The 15,933-nt window shown below is 34.5% G+C and overlaps 1 protein-coding gene across 4 annotated transcripts; it reads left to right on the top strand.

The window, feature by feature from the left end:
• Positions 1 to 2,511: 2,511 nt before the first annotated feature.
• LOC125672728 (mesenchyme-specific cell surface glycoprotein-like) lies at positions 2,512 to 13,110 on the top strand. Of its 4 annotated transcripts, none has more exons than XM_056167157.1 (13): positions 2,512 to 2,796; positions 3,127 to 3,348; positions 3,964 to 4,165; positions 7,426 to 7,555; positions 8,229 to 8,343; positions 8,610 to 8,795; positions 9,119 to 9,187; positions 9,396 to 9,631; positions 11,242 to 11,462; positions 11,910 to 12,001; positions 12,329 to 12,340; positions 12,427 to 12,463; positions 12,994 to 13,110. In XM_056167157.1, the coding sequence occupies exons 1-12, from the start codon at positions 2,553 to 2,555 to the stop codon at positions 12,459 to 12,461; spliced, it is 1,764 nt and encodes a 587-aa protein (XP_056023132.1). In that variant the 5' UTR covers positions 2,512 to 2,552; the 3' UTR covers positions 12,462 to 12,463; positions 12,994 to 13,110. The 4 variants fall into 4 exon arrangements, with proteins under 4 accessions (XP_056023132.1, XP_048764926.2, XP_048764908.2 ...); XM_048908969.2 differs by lacking the exon at positions 12,329 to 12,340 and adding an exon at positions 12,166 to 12,177; XM_048908951.2 differs by lacking the exon at positions 12,329 to 12,340 and having other exon boundaries at positions 11,910 to 12,013.
• Positions 13,111 to 15,933: the final 2,823 nt, after the last annotated feature.

Below are 15,933 nucleotides of genomic sequence, written 5' to 3'. Positions count from 1 at the left end.
TACTCCTCCTAGGCACCTGATTCCACCTCTGGTGTGTCCAAGGGTCCGTGTTTGCCCGACTATCTATTTTGTATTGATTTTAGGAGTTGTGGGATTGATCACTGTTCGTTATCTTCGCCTTTCATTACTTCTTTCCGGACACTTAACAACAGGAGTTTCACGAATTTTCTATCATTAAAACACCAATTTAGTGTCTAGTAAATGCTGTATAAGGTATTTTGAAACGCAATTAAAACCTTATTTCCGATAACACAAATTCTGAAAAACCGAAATTTACGACATTAACCTTATTGCTGATAACATGTTTTTATCTCACCCGATGTTCTAATAAACTATATTGTTCGCTTACAGTAAGTTTATATCGATCTATCGTTTCCTAAAGGATTATTTATCTAAGTTTAAAAATGCAAATGAATATCCCTTCTTAGATAAATACAATTCTTTACTGCTCTAGTATCGCATTTTTGGTAGATTTTTACCGAATGCATAAAGAAATTTCTATTTTCGGTGCTGTTAATCTCTTAAATGGGAAGTCCTTGAAGTGCGCTTTTAGCTGTTGAAAGGAGGATCATGTACCTATTTAGTATTACAATTAATGCTGCATATAATGTGTCTTTATCAATAAAAAAAACCACGTATGAACTTACCCTACTTTTCCCAAACATAAACAACATTGAACCGAGTGTCCGATAACAACCGAATAGCCGATAACGCGTTTACCCGTGTGACATCGAATCGACAAATGAATGAAAATGATTATCGTTAATAGATAAAACGTTGTTGATTTATTCAATGTGGAGTTTAAGGCCACAGCTAGAGATTGTTTCTTTTCATGTAAAAGCTTTTGAATAAACTCTGCTTCCTCAAAATATAAAACAGGTCAGCTAACAAAGGAGCACAATTCGTGTCCATGGGAATTCCTACAGACTGTTGGAAGACCTGATCACCAAAGACTACGATGATATTGTCAATTAGGAACTCCAGCATATTTTGTATTTCAGCTTCAGAGTATTTCTAGGTGGAATCGTGGAAAGTGATAAAAAGTCATACCTTCTGATGTTAATTTGAAAAGAGTTTTGCAATTTCAAATTTACTATAAGCTCTTTGGAATGTTTTAGAGTCCACATTTGATTTACATTACTTCTGGCGTATGTTGTGGCATAGAACACGTTTATTTAAGGAAATGTCTAAGTCTGACATTGGATGTTTGATTTGATGTGCTTAAAGGCCGAGTTTTTCAACCGGTCGGTTTTCCTCAGGTAAGTTGAGTGCGGGGTGGAGCTAATTTAAGGCAGGTGTGAAGACCCGAGCCCAAGGAAACCCTGCTAGCTTGTATATACCGTCCCAAATACACAGGATGTTATCTGTGTTACCTGCATTACCTGTACGTTTTTGTAAGATTGAAAATTCATGATAGTCATTTTTCTTGTGAGGGTAAATCGAAACATTGATGATTAAATCTAATGAATCAAACGTAAGAATTGAAGCTCGATAAATTTATTTTATATAAATGAGAACGTTAGCCATTGAAAACTTAGGCAGAATATTCTTTATTCAAAGTTTTCTTATATCCATTTGACTGCCTTCGTTCGTCGGATACCCAGTATCCGACGATGTTTGACTGCCAAACATAGTTTCCGACGGGAGTTCCTGCGTACTGCGGTAGATTTTCTGGCCATGTACAGCTGATGTACCGATCATCGTCCCACGCCCCATGATGACTATATATCTAAAAACAGTTTAGAAAGTTTTATTCTGTTTAAATTAGTTTTTTCTGGACCGCACACCAGAATTCTCTGCCTACCAAAGTTGTCTGTGTGACTCATCCATAACGCATGGCCTACAAAAACAGGACATTCGTATTTCCGACAGTTCCTTCAATAACTGGTCTAGACGAAGAATTTGTTCTTCCTCTGCATCCCAATTCCAACCATTATACACAAGAAAGAGCCCTTATAACGACTAATTTCTCTTCCGATTAGTTGAACTTTGTGTCATGTTTCGAAGGGAAAATTACGCTTATAAATTTTCAACTGAGTGTAAACAAGATTTCATTAATGTACAATGTATTTACTCATAATTAATATGTTTAGCATAAAATTGATGTCCGTGTAAAATGCATTCAACAATCCGTGATAATTATTATCGATCGTACCCATTCCTAAGCATAAAATACTATATTCTATTATAATTTATGTAATTGTATGCAAAATTTACTACTATTATTGTGTGACTATCTCTACATGAAAAAACAAAAACCGTTTCCCTATCGAGCAGGTTTATGCGGTAAGCATCAAAAGATTGCACGGACGCCTCGATCGCCAAATTAGATAGATAAGGTATACACAAAGACTAGTTACCAAATGTCCATCAATTTCTAGCATCCAGTCTGAAGCTTAATTTCTCCTGATTGACATGGGTTCACAGACCAGGTAAATTTGAAGGCGGTGCTTATTTTCTCGGTCTTTAAGGTGGAATCTAACGTAGAGCACGTGACTAATCACATGACACTGAAAAATGCTTATATGTAGGTAATTTTACTGCCAAGATATATGTTTGCTGCGATGTCCGTTCTCAGCATGGAAAATTATATCAAGGCGAACCAAAATATGTTGTTATTCTCACAGCTCTTAGTTGCAGTATACGTTCAGTGCGGAACTATTCATCTAAACAAAATTTCTACCTTAAGTATACCGTCATCATACACCGCCATGGGAGCACCTGTATTCACGTTAAAAAGTGGATCTGCCGAACAGCTAGCTTATGATCCAAAGGAAAAAGTCGTGTACATTGTTGGTAAATTAATTTTTTTTATAGTTGACTTTATTTTATCATATTCATAAACTGCAGATTAAAGGTATAGGGATATATTGATATGTGAGAAATTGTGATTTTCCAGATATAGGTTTATAAAACCAAACTTCAACAGAGAAATTGTAAGGTAGAAACCTTGGCAGTAAATCATGTAAATACCGACACAGATGATGTTGTCGTGATCTCAGAATGAAAACATATTAATTTAAAACGATAACATTCTAAGAGTGCATCTTTCTAACTTAAATTATAGAAAGATTGAGAACCTCACGCAATTTTAAGTGTACTGATCTTATCTATCAATAATTGCAGGGGCGTCCAAACTCAATGTCATCGATATATCAGACATTGTAAACCCAAAGCTTGTTTTCCATCAATTTTTGGGAGATTTTGATCCAACTGACATCGAATTCTGTGGAGGTCATGTCTTTGTGGCTTTGGATAACAATCACAACAGAGAAGCTGGGAGACTGGTGGTTTTCAAGAAGTACGACATGAATACCAACTCTATGGAAGCAGTTTTGAATATTACAAGTATAGTGGTTTTCGTTATCTAACAATTCTTTTTAAAAATCGTAACAAATCATAGCGAATTCAATGCAATAATATTTGGCGCTTTTTTAAAATAAGTATTTGTGGAGACTTTCCTCGAACAAATGTCAAACGTGATATTTTTCTAAATTTTAAAATATGACATTTTATTTGATGAATAAATGATACATGTTTTCTTCAGAAATCCTTATTATATATATAATATCACATACTACAGAGAAAGGTCATCCACATTGTCCTTTAAAAGTGGACTAGATTTTGCGTATATTTGATGAAAGGCTTAGGATGAAGGAAGACACGTGCACTATTATATAGGATATCACGTGCAACATAATGAGACTTACTGGTTAATGCTTCATAAATTATTGTGTTGAGTGAAGTTCGACGAATAAATACTAGTAAACAATTTCATTTTCATCCACATGAGACTTGGACTAATCGCAGACAATGTATTCCATATCGGAGATAATAGTTATTTTTCCAGGAATTATAAAGTCGCTAAAATTAGCTGTCGCTAAATATATGTACCCATTTTTTTTAAAAATCGCTATTTAAAATTTGTGTCTCGCTAAATATTCCACTTATACTGTATTTCAGTCGGCCCTCAACCAGACATGCTTCTGCCGACGTCCGACTGTACAACTGTTCTTATCGCCTTGGAGGCAAAAGCATTCGCCAGAGACGGCAGTTTAGTTGACCCCGAAGGAGGAGTAGGACTTTTAAGATTCCACGACGCTGATCAAATCTCTAACTCAAACTACTCATATAAAAGACTGAATTTTCACAACTTTAATGACAGGTATGACTTTGAATGAGCATCTCCCAATCTCGTTTTTGGGATTCACTTAAATTCGATAAGTTTCGGGATTATAAATCCAGGGTTTACAATACAAATACTGTTACCAAATCATGTACAGTTGTGAAGAGCTTTCTTCTCGTAACAATGAAATGAATTTCTGTGTTACGTTCAACCTTTAGTATTCCATCACAAACTATTATAATAACTGTCCCAATGCCAAGACTTTAATGAAACATTTATAAGTATCTTCTTGCAGTGAGTTACAGTGAGTTTATAATGTTCTCTAAGTATTTATAAGTGTCTTCTTGCAGTGAGTTTATAATGTCCTCTAAGTAGTTATAAGTATCTTCTTGCAGTGAGTTTATAATGTCCTCTAAGTATTTATAAGTATCTTCTTGCAGTGAGTTTATAATGTCCTCTAAGTATTCATAAGGGTAGCAGGTCGTTCCGTCCCACAGTCGGTCCGTCCCTAGTCGATCCGTCCCATGGTCGATTCGGCCCATTTTGCTTGGTCGATCCGGCCCCTCCAATTTTTTTTATCAAAGATATAACAAATGATTATTACTTAATAAAAAGGGAAGTTTTTGCACATATATTGCAGTTATAGTTATCAAAATTAGATAACTGCCGAAGTTAGACGTGTAAATAAAATTGTTTATACAACCCTTAACCAGGATTTATAATTTTTGTTTGAAGTGCGATGGTTATGAAAATGTGTGATCATTAATTATTGTAAAAACATCGTTATTCAACTATGTATAGCAATCAATGTAAATGTGTGTTCCATGTCCACTGATCATTATGAAAACACTTTAGTGAAAACAGTTTTTATAACTGCATTGTTGTGCAACCTTTGATTATTAATTACGAGCTTACAGTAAGCTAACTATTAGATGTTTTTTTTGTTTTTTTTGTTTTGTTTTTTTAAACTCCAGAAGTTCAAAGAATTGCTCATGATTTGGAAATAGAATGTGGCAGGTATAGAAATATTCCAAGAAATGACAGACTATGTAACTTTTGTCTAAAAACAAAAAGTATTCTTTGTATTGAAAATGAAGCCCACTTTATCGAATATTGTGATGTGTATAATGGTCTTAGTAAAAGCTGTCAAATATCAAAATATCTCTTCTTTTTGGGAAATACTGAAAGCTTATTTCAATATGGAGGAACAAATACCTTAAATGCTTTGGCAAAGTATGTTTTTCTTGCTTTTAAAAGAAGAGACATTTGTTTTGATAAACAGTCTCAAGAAGATTAATATACATTAGGCTGTTCAAAACAAGAGGTACTGTGAGCAATGCTCACTAAGAATACCCCCCGCTTACCCCAATCTCCCAAAGGGTGTAGGTAATAGGTAAAACTTCAGTATTATGATCCAAAAGGTATCTAGGAACACAGCATCTCCATGCGATGAAAAAAGCCATTAAAGAATTTAAATGGAAACCATATTGCTACTTCGATGTCCAGTGCGCATGACCTTTGACCTTTTGATCCCAAAATTGATAGGGAACATCTTCATCCCATGGGTAGTCCATATGTATGATATGGTGACTGTAGGTGGAAAGGATAACACTTTAGAGCCCGGAAACCATATTGCTACTTCATTGTCCAGTGCGTTTGACCTTTGACCTTTTGACCCCAAAATTGATAGGGAACATCTTCATCCCATGGGTAGTCCACATGTATGATATGGTGACTGTAGGTGGAAAGGATAACGCTTTAGAGCCTGGAAACCATATTGCTACTTCGATGTCCAGTGCGCTTGACCTTTGACCTTTTGTCCCCAAAATCGATAGGGAACATCTTCATCCCATGGGTAGTCCATATATATGATATGGTGACTGTAGGTGGAAAGGATAACGGTTTAGAGCCCGGAAACCATATTACTACTTCGATGTCCAGTGCGCTTGACCTTTGACCTTTTGACCCCAAAATCGATAGGGAACATCTTCATCCCATGGGTAGTCCATATATATGATATGGTGACGGTAGGTGGAAAGGATAATGCTTTAGAGTCCGGAAACCATTGCGTCTACAGACGGACGGACGGATGGACGGACGGACGGACAGACAGACGGACAACCCGATTCCAATATACCCCCCCCCACAACTTGTTGCGGGGGGTATAATTAATTCTACGTTTAACGTCACCTCAAAACTTCAAAACCTACGAGGGAGGGAGGAAAAAAATAAAAAAAAATTTTTTTTAAACAAATGTGTATTTATTGAAAATCACCTATTCAGTGACCCAAAAATCAACAATTTCAAATAATAGACATTGTAAGGTTTATATTCAAGTCCAAGTCAATTAAAATCACCCAATTTAGTGACCAAAAAAGTAATATGTCAAATTAAACACATTGTAGGATTTGATTTTCAAGTCCAAGTCAATTTTTGCATTTTCCAAGCAAAGACTTTTTCCTTAATCTGGGTTTGTATCCCTTCTGCGAACACACCATCAGTGTTGAGAAGGTAAATATGGAATGGTGGCCGTTTGCAACGGCTTCGAAAATAGCCATCTTTATTTACTGTGGGATTTACACAATGTAAAGGTAAAAAATGCATGTTTCATTGTGATAGGGAGTTAATAGGATGTCTAAGACGAACAGTTGAAGCGGTCAAGGAATTCAGTTTAACCCATTTTAATCGCAAAAACCGGCTGAAGTTCAAGCAAGATTTCCCAAATCACTTTGTGTTACACTGGTCTGACATTCGGAAGAGGCGTCAGTCCAAATATCCAGCCTCGACGAATCTCGCTGAGATTAGTTCGGTTCAAACCATCTTTGTACGTTTTCTTTACTTTAATAGTGGCATATACTTCCATTTTCTTCATGTAAGGACCTCTGATCCAATTTTTCAGTGCATTTCCCTCTTACGCGGGGTGTAAAATTAAGTCGCTAAATGAAAAACCAAACCTGAACGACTACTTCAAATCCGGATTTGTTTGTTTTTTCAAAACGGCAATTTCGCCGAAACCTACGCGCGCGTGTGACGTTAAACGTAGAATTAACTTTAGGCACCCATTGAGGTAAATTTATATAGAGTTATATACATATAGGGAGAGGTAATATATTTCACCTCTTGACCATCATAAAGAATCTACAAGTTCTTTCCTTACTTTTTATATTTGTACTTAATGCCACCAAACGCTTTAAAATTATATCCACCGATGCATATTTTTTTCTGATATCAAATGTATCTAATTACATTTTATATATAGTAATCGGTTTGAATCCATGTATCTGTTAAACCTTTTGTAGGTGGAATGACTTGTCAAATTCCGGTGTGCGTTTTGTTTACAAATATCAAAATAATTCATTCTCTCAAGATTTAGAACCAGAGTATGTCACATATAGCAAAGATGAAAAGAAAGCCTATATTTGTCTTCAGGTAAGAAAAACAAAATACATAAGATTTTTATATAATAAATTCTTTCAGACAACGTTATCTATCATTTAAATCAGTTAGATCACACAGGAAATAAATGCAATGTTACAAATAAATTGGTAAGAAAGAAAGAATGCACAAGTGGGGGTAATGTATGCAGTAAAAATTGATTGAGTGAATCTGGAAGAATGTATCAGTGATATCACATCGAGTGCATGCGTCTGTCGTACAGCGGATCACGAGTGTTGATTTGTCCTGTACGATACCCTGAGTAGTGACACCATATAGCAGGCAGTAGTTCTACAATCACCACACACACACACACACACACACACACACCATTGATTATACGCAGAATGCAGTATATATGTAATGGAAAGCAATGTCATTCATTTCTTTTATCAATCAATATCAAATGCATACCTACAGTATACTTTGTAGAATTCTTAGTTCTTGCAATAGTTAAGGAATGTCGGATTTTTGCCAGCTCATAATATTATGAGGTCATTTTTAAAAACAAATTGTATGCTTTTAATGTGAAGCGCTTTAGAGATTTAAAATTGATTAGGATGATTAGGGCGCTATAAAAATTTTGGTATCGTACTGTATTATATAGATGTCCAAAAAAGTAAAATTGATGGAAATGTACTGAAATTGTATTTGCTTAAATTTTCAGGAAAATAACGCCATAGCAATTGTGGACTTAGAAACAGAAAATATCACATCAATTCACGGACTAGGTTTCAAAAACTGGAGTAACTCTAAACTAGATGCAAGCGACCGAGACAATGGTAACAAAGACACCCTGATTCTTCAATGAATAACATTTACATATATTTGAATATCTTCAAACAAATGTTGAATTTGTTTTAGCTCCAATATCTTCTTTCTAATGATATTTTACTAATATTTTGTAAATCATTAAAACTAATATCCGTATTTCATTATGTCTTTCAACATGTGTTTAAAAACAATATCAACTCCAATTTCTGTAAGTCGATATGAAACTAAATACTTTTTATCATCAAAAGCCGTCTGATATAGATTTATTCAACAGGAATAAACATTAGATCCCTACCGGTGTATGGGATGTTCCAACCCGATTCCATTCACGCAGTGGAAGTGGATGGTATTGAATACCTTATCACAGCCAATGAAGGCGGCAGCAAAGACTATTCTGGTTTCACATTGAACACAGCTGGTTTTAACGAGGAAGTTCGAGCCAAGGATATCACACTTTCAAGTACTAATTTTTCATATCATAGCTATCATCGAGCCTTAACCAAGTTTTAGAGGGATTTCTGTTTTGGAGGCTTTACTATTTTTGCTACAATTTTCGTTTATCTCCTCAGCTTCAAAAACAAAACTTTAAAATAAGATGTATTCCATTTTATTTAAATACACAAAACATTCAAATTCACATGAACACAGATATCTTGACTTGCACATTCCTTTATATGACCTTTTCACCACCTATATCAAGTATGGACCTTCCCAAAGATTTGTTTTATCGTTAATTTAAATAATTTGTTGTGCTCTATTGCTATTGTATTTTATAACTAATAGATAATTCGGAAGTAACACGGTGGGCGTTGGAGAACAACGTGACTAATATCATGGACAATGAGATTTTAGGTAATTTTGTTTTTCATTTCGCTAGCGATAATGTCTTTTGTAACAGTAGTAAAAAATACATCTGCATAATTATTCATTTACTTAATTTGGGTCGGTTTTTTTGTTGTTGTAAAAGTTAAATGAAGTGTATCAGTATGCATAAAATCTGAAATAATAACAAATCTTTTTAGTATATTCAGCTTTGAATTGAATTGTTTGTACGAAAAAGGCAGACTTCAAATAACGAAAGAGAATGGACGATTAGCTGACGGTACTTATGAAAAACTGTTCACATTCGGTGGTCGAGGATTTTCTGTTTGGAGGGCTGATACAATGTCTAGAATGTATGATAGCGGAAGTGACGTAGAGGATACCCATGCGCACGCTAGACCTGATCTTTTTAATGCCAATCCAAAATCTAAAACAGTCATCAAAGAAACAATGGACTCTCGATCGGATAACAAAGTAATTAACTATCTGTCTTGTTCTATTGGATCTGAGTACTACGTGTATACCTAGAATGTTTAAAGCAATGAAGAACAGATATGACAAAGATTGTCTTTTATTATACAAACCAGACTTAAATTTTGTGTATACATGCATGAAGTAAATTATTAGCATCATTTTAAAGATATATAAAGAATATATGAAAATTTACAGGTGTAGAAACTATCTTGATTTCTAATTCCAAAAAACCTAAATCATTTAGCAAAATCGCATAGCTCCTATCCTTGAACGAATTTGACTCCACTTTTTTTGGCACACTGTTTTTGCCTATAATAGCTCTAAAACTTCATTATTATTTCGGATTTCAAACATTTCGGTTGAGCATCACTGAAGATAGCTGCAGATCTGTAGCGTTATGGTTTTATATTCTTGTCTTTGACCATAACGCTACAGTTCCTGTAACGTAAATATTGTGCAATTTACGGCGCAAGATTTTCTGCGCACGTTTGGGGATGTATTTATCCACTTTCCAGCATTGGGCAATCATCTACCCTTCATTCCCTAATTGTAAACATATTTTATTACCAACCTGTATATTTTATTCACCTCTCAATCCTTTATAATCGTCTCTACAGACCGATAAACTCGCTTGTTTTGAATTTTCTGCCATCCGACAGCCATGTTGACCTACTGACGAGATCGGATGGCAGAAAATTCAAAACAAGCGAGTTTATCGGTTATAAAGGATTGAGAGGTGGATAAAATATACAGGTTGGTAATAAAATATGTTTACAATTAGGGAATGAAGGGTAGATGATTGCCCAATGCTGGAAAGTGGATAAATACATCTCCAAACGTGCGCAGAAAATCTTGCGCCGTAAATTGCACAATATTTACGTTACAGGAACTGTAGCGTTATGGTCAAAAACAAGAATATAAAACCATAACGCTACAGATCTGCAGCTACACTGAAGAGACATAATTTGTCGAAATGCGCATCTGGTGCATCAAAATTGGTACCCTATAAGTTTTACATTATGACCCCTGGGTCGAGGCCTCTGCTGGTGGACTGTTAGTCCCCGAGGGTCTCTACAGCCCAGTAGCTAAATACTTCGTTACTAGCTTGAAAATACGGATGTATATTTAATTGCTGTTATAAAATTTAGAAATTCATTTCAAAATTAAGGATTATCTCCCTCACGCATAGCTCTTATCCTTGAACGAAATTGACTCCACTTTTTTGGCACACTGTTTTTGCCTATAATAGCTCTAAAACTTCATTGTTATTTCGGATTTCAAACATTTCGGTTGAGCATCACTGAAGAGACATAATTTGTCGAAATGCGCATCTGGTGCATCAAAATTGGTACCGTATAAGTTTTACATTTAGAACATCAAACATTAGAAAAGGTAAACGATTTTATATGTATTCTAATGTGCTTGCAAACTATTTACATGTAGATCAAAAAATGTATATTAACCAATACATCTAACCCCTACCACGTCTAAATTCTTTTCTTGACGATCATGCGATGACGTTTTAGTATTATGTGTATTACTATTTTGTACGAACTCTTCCATAAATGAATACTGAATATCCCCTTAATTAGTCATTTTACATTGTATAGGGTCCTGAAAGTGAAAGTCTTGCGATTGGTCATGATGACAATAGATTGATAGTCTTCCTTGGAAATGAGAGACCCGGTTCTATCAGTATATATTCTTTTAATGGAAATATGACTACACCTAATTTCGAAAGTGTATACTGGGATATACCGAACTCGGAGATAACCTGGATACAGGCTTTCAACCAGCGGACCTTAAGCAGCTTAGACCCAGAAGATCTAAAGTAAGAAAACATTCAAATGTACGTGTATCTAACACCATCCAACATAAACATAAAATTTCGAACTCTTGATGACATTTCAAATATCAAGATGTTAAGCCTTATATTCCACAATGTTACTATAGGATTAAACATTCTTTATGAAGAATGTATCGATGTGTAAACTCTGGACATTTTACTCCCAAACTGAATAAACGTGCGAAGCAGTTTTGTTTTCATTTTGTAAGTAAAATGTTCTGAGTTTACATAACGATGAATTCGTCAACAAGAATGTTTCATTCTTGTAATTCCAATTCATGCACTGTATTAACAATCTCCAAAATAAAAGAGTTTTCCCGCCAAGTCTCCGAAATATATGTACAAATTGGGTAGCAACAGTATCTTATACCGGCGTCTGTTTGTTACCTGTGTTAGTCTTTGTTACATAGATTGAATTTATCCCTAATTTAGGTATATTCCTCCGCGTGAAAGTCCCAGTGGCCGAGCTCTACTGCTTGTGGCGGGCTCTGCTAGTGGAACTCTCTCTATACTAGAAGTACAAGGTGTACGTACAGGTGAGTAACTAGAAGTACAAGGTGTCAGTACAGGTGAGTAACTAGAAGGACAAGGTGTCAGTAAGGTGAGTAACTAGAAGTACAAGGTGTCAGTACAGGTGAGTAACTAGAAGTACAAGGTGTCAGTACAAGTGAGTAACTAGAAGTACAAGGTGTCAGTACAGGTGAGTAACTAGAAGGACAAGGTGTCAGTAAGGTGAGTAACTAGAAGTACAAGGTGTCAGTACAGGTGAGTAACTAGAAGTACAAGGTGTCAGTAAGGTGAGTAACTAGAAGTAGAAAGTGTCAGTACTGGTGAGTAACCCAAGGTACAAGGTGTCAGTACAGGTGAGTAGATTCCTAATTTATCACATAAATGTTTGCATTACATTTTGCTTATATCAGTATTTACAGTTTATTGAATACTATTGCAGATAATACAAGAAGTAGCGGATCTTCAAAACTGTAAAGGTAAGATTAGTTTATATAGAAATACATTTCTAGTGTAAAATGAGGGGTTTTCCGCTACGGTGAAAAATTCTTAAGAGGGACGTTAAACAAAATCCAGTCAATCAATCTTAGCAACCTCTTTATGATTACAACCCTTAACGTTTGTATGTGTCTCCTCTCCTATGTGTGGGTTTTTGTTTTTTTATTTTGTTTTTGCAAACTAAACATAATCAAAGCCAAGTCAGATTGTGTTGAAAATAACATTTATTACAAATGCCAACCAAGAACTAAAGATTGCAATTTACAACAATTTCATTTGGTAGGATCAAAATTCTATTTGTCTTATGGATATGACAACTTCTTGAAAATGGTATCAGATAATTTGAATCACTCTGTATGATAGAAATGTTAGTTCATTGTTAAAATTGAATGAAAAGTGCTCTTGATAGTGCACGAAAACAGGCTTCTTGGCTTTTTGACTTTATAGAATTATCGATTTGTTATTCGCGCTGAATATCATTTAAAGATTGCAATTTGTTTTATTTTTGCAGACAGTAGCGTGGTTGCCATACTTTTCCTACTGCTCACAGTATCACAGCTCTATGATTACAATTAGTTAGTTTTGAAAAATATGTAAATGTGATTTCTTATTAAATTCTTGTTTCAATTATTTTGTCCACCTTATTTTTTTAATATTCTGCTAAGATTTAAGGAGCAGTGTACGTGAAAGATTTTAATCTATTTGCTTGCTTATTTTACTTCCGTTCTAGAAATTTTCCATTCATGTACAGACGTCCCCATATGTAGGGGAAGTATCAAAACTTTATACTCTGCATGGTACTGGGGGCTTTTCATCATTCCAACGACTGTTTGCGTTTTTAAGGTCTCATCCAAAAGACCTGCGACTTTCGCTTCTAACTACAAGGTATTTGGCAAAGGAGCTTCCACCTAAGTTTATTGCAACCAAAGTACGAGCGGGGTTCGAATCCGCGACCTCCCGAACATGAAACGAACGCTCTAGTCAACCTGTAAGAATCATACAAAGGGAATTACTATGAATACGTTTTAAGGTATTCAATCTATAACGAAAGGATAATGAACAATTTTGAAGGATTTAAATCAACATAAATGTTTATTGTTAAATACTGATGAAAGTGAAGTAGATGAAATTCACACGAATGGTAAATGATTATCTGCCCTTTGTTGAAATAAGAAAAATCTTATTTTCGAAAAATATGTATGGTGAATGATTAATTTTATTTCATAGTTTTATAACGAGAAAGTGTATGTAAACTTTCTACCATTACATTTGCATAAAATTATAATTTCTTTTAAAAATAAAACTTGCTCTTCCCCTAGACTTCAATGTTAAATTCTAGGTGAAATAAATCAAGCAATAAACACAATTTTCAAAATTGCTATGGTGGATTATTTTTATTTGATAAACCCTTCAAAGTGATACTATGATTACAAAAATATCACAATCCATTTACTAAATAAGTAGATATGAAATATTATCGTTATACATTGAATGTTTTAAATGGTTTTAAATATTTTGCTCTCAGATGGTCAAGAATCATTAATTCGATCATGGACTGTGATAACGAAATCTGGTGTAAAACTAATCGTATTTTACTAACATTTGTGCGTAAATTATCTTTTTAAAACTCGCCTAGCTGAAACGATCATTTGTAGAGGTAGTTCATAAAGAGGAAAATATGATATGTACCTTTACGTAAAACAAGTACTTCAGTCACTCACTTTAAGGTTTTTTTTAAGGCTCACTCGTTGCTTATACTATGCTGCATTTAAACCGACATATAAAGAAATTCTGATTCGATGATATTCTTTAACAAAACAACAAAAAAAGACCAAAACAAACGTACTATTTTAATGAATTGACCTACGTTGTTATACAATGTACGCCATAAAGTTTGTGAATAAAATTCTATTCTGATAAAGGACGTATTAACTTTGACAGGCCATTGAAGTCGTATGCCTCCTCCCCATGCTGTCTCCTTCACATTAAAGGGAAGATAACCCTATACTTCTAATTACACGTCACACGTGTACTGTATGAATCAAAATGATCAACATGAATGAGGGGGGACGCTGACTAATTGCGGTTTAACAGGGTTTGGGATTTCATAACGCGTGCCAAGACAAGTATCCTTACCTTGCTAAAATGGTTAAGCGTAAGCTAATGGATCAAACAAAATTGGTACTCCACAATTTATGAGATGCTCAAAGCTCTCAATTGTGGAATGTTTAAGATTTTGAATTAGTTAGAGAAGTTTCTGATCTGTCTTCCACATGATTTAAGAGTGACTTTATGTCATTTAAGGTGCATAAATTATAGATTCCCGATCGAGGAAGATAGATTTTGGGGTGTCTACAGGGATGATAGAATTTGTAATCTATGTGAAACTAGAAATATTGGTGGTGTATTTCATTACCTCCTAGAGTGTGATTTTTTGAAATATCTGAACGACGGAAATGTTTACCACAATATTATACTGATAACACTATTGTAGTTTAAATATATTTCATGATTTGTTAAGTAATGAAGTTACTCTTGAAAGTCTTTTTCGGTCTTGCCAAACTATGCCAGACCAAGAAATCAATGAACTGTAATTATGTAATATTTCTATACAATGTATCTCCTATCTACAGTATACAGGTCTACATGTAACAGTGTTCCAATTTTATGTATATAACCTGTCAGTTTAGTCATATATTTCTTTCAATAAAATCAACTTGAAACTCGTTTATATATTATCTTTCATGCAGAGTTGGTTTTTAAAACTGTAATGTGATTTTCATGCATCCTACTATAGAATACTATATATTATAGTATGATATTCATTTGTATGTTTTTGAGGATAGATATTTATTTCCAGGAATCTTGCGTACATGGCTACTCACATGTTTTAGAATTTTAGATGTCTGATATTTAATCAAACTTGATGATATATTTTCACCATGATATGAATTGTAAAGTGGTTTCCAATATGTAGATTTCGATGATGATTACTGATTTAGACATATTAATATTTTATACTTCAAAACAACCAGATGTAGTTATTCATTTCTGAACATCGTGTGCGATAAATTCTAATACCCTTTGTCAATATTTGCACAGTTTAAACAAACACATAAAAATTATCGAAGGAAGAGACAAGCAACTGGTGGACTTTACGGTTCCTACGTGAAACATGTGTGACCCATGTGTTTTAAATTTGGAATTTGAAGGTCACTGAAAAATTATCAAATGTAATAAATGACGGCTGCTTCTGACCTTAGACCATTTGTTAATCTACTTGTTCGTGTCGCTGGTCATTTTAGTGCTTTGTATAACTCTTGTATTTGACTTTGCGGATACGACACTTCCAGGTATAGAATATTGGAACTCAACTCGCTTATACATATATACATTGTTCGTGTCGCTGGTCATTTTAGTGCTTTGTGCAATTCTTGTATTTGACCTTGAG

This window comes from Ostrea edulis, chromosome 1 (assembly GCF_947568905.1).
Source record: "Ostrea edulis chromosome 1, xbOstEdul1.1, whole genome shotgun sequence".
NCBI classification, from domain to species: Eukaryota; Metazoa; Mollusca; class Bivalvia; order Ostreida; family Ostreidae; genus Ostrea; species Ostrea edulis.
The sequence above is the reverse complement of the archived record's forward strand: the minus strand, read 5'-3'. Positions and strand labels throughout refer to the sequence as shown.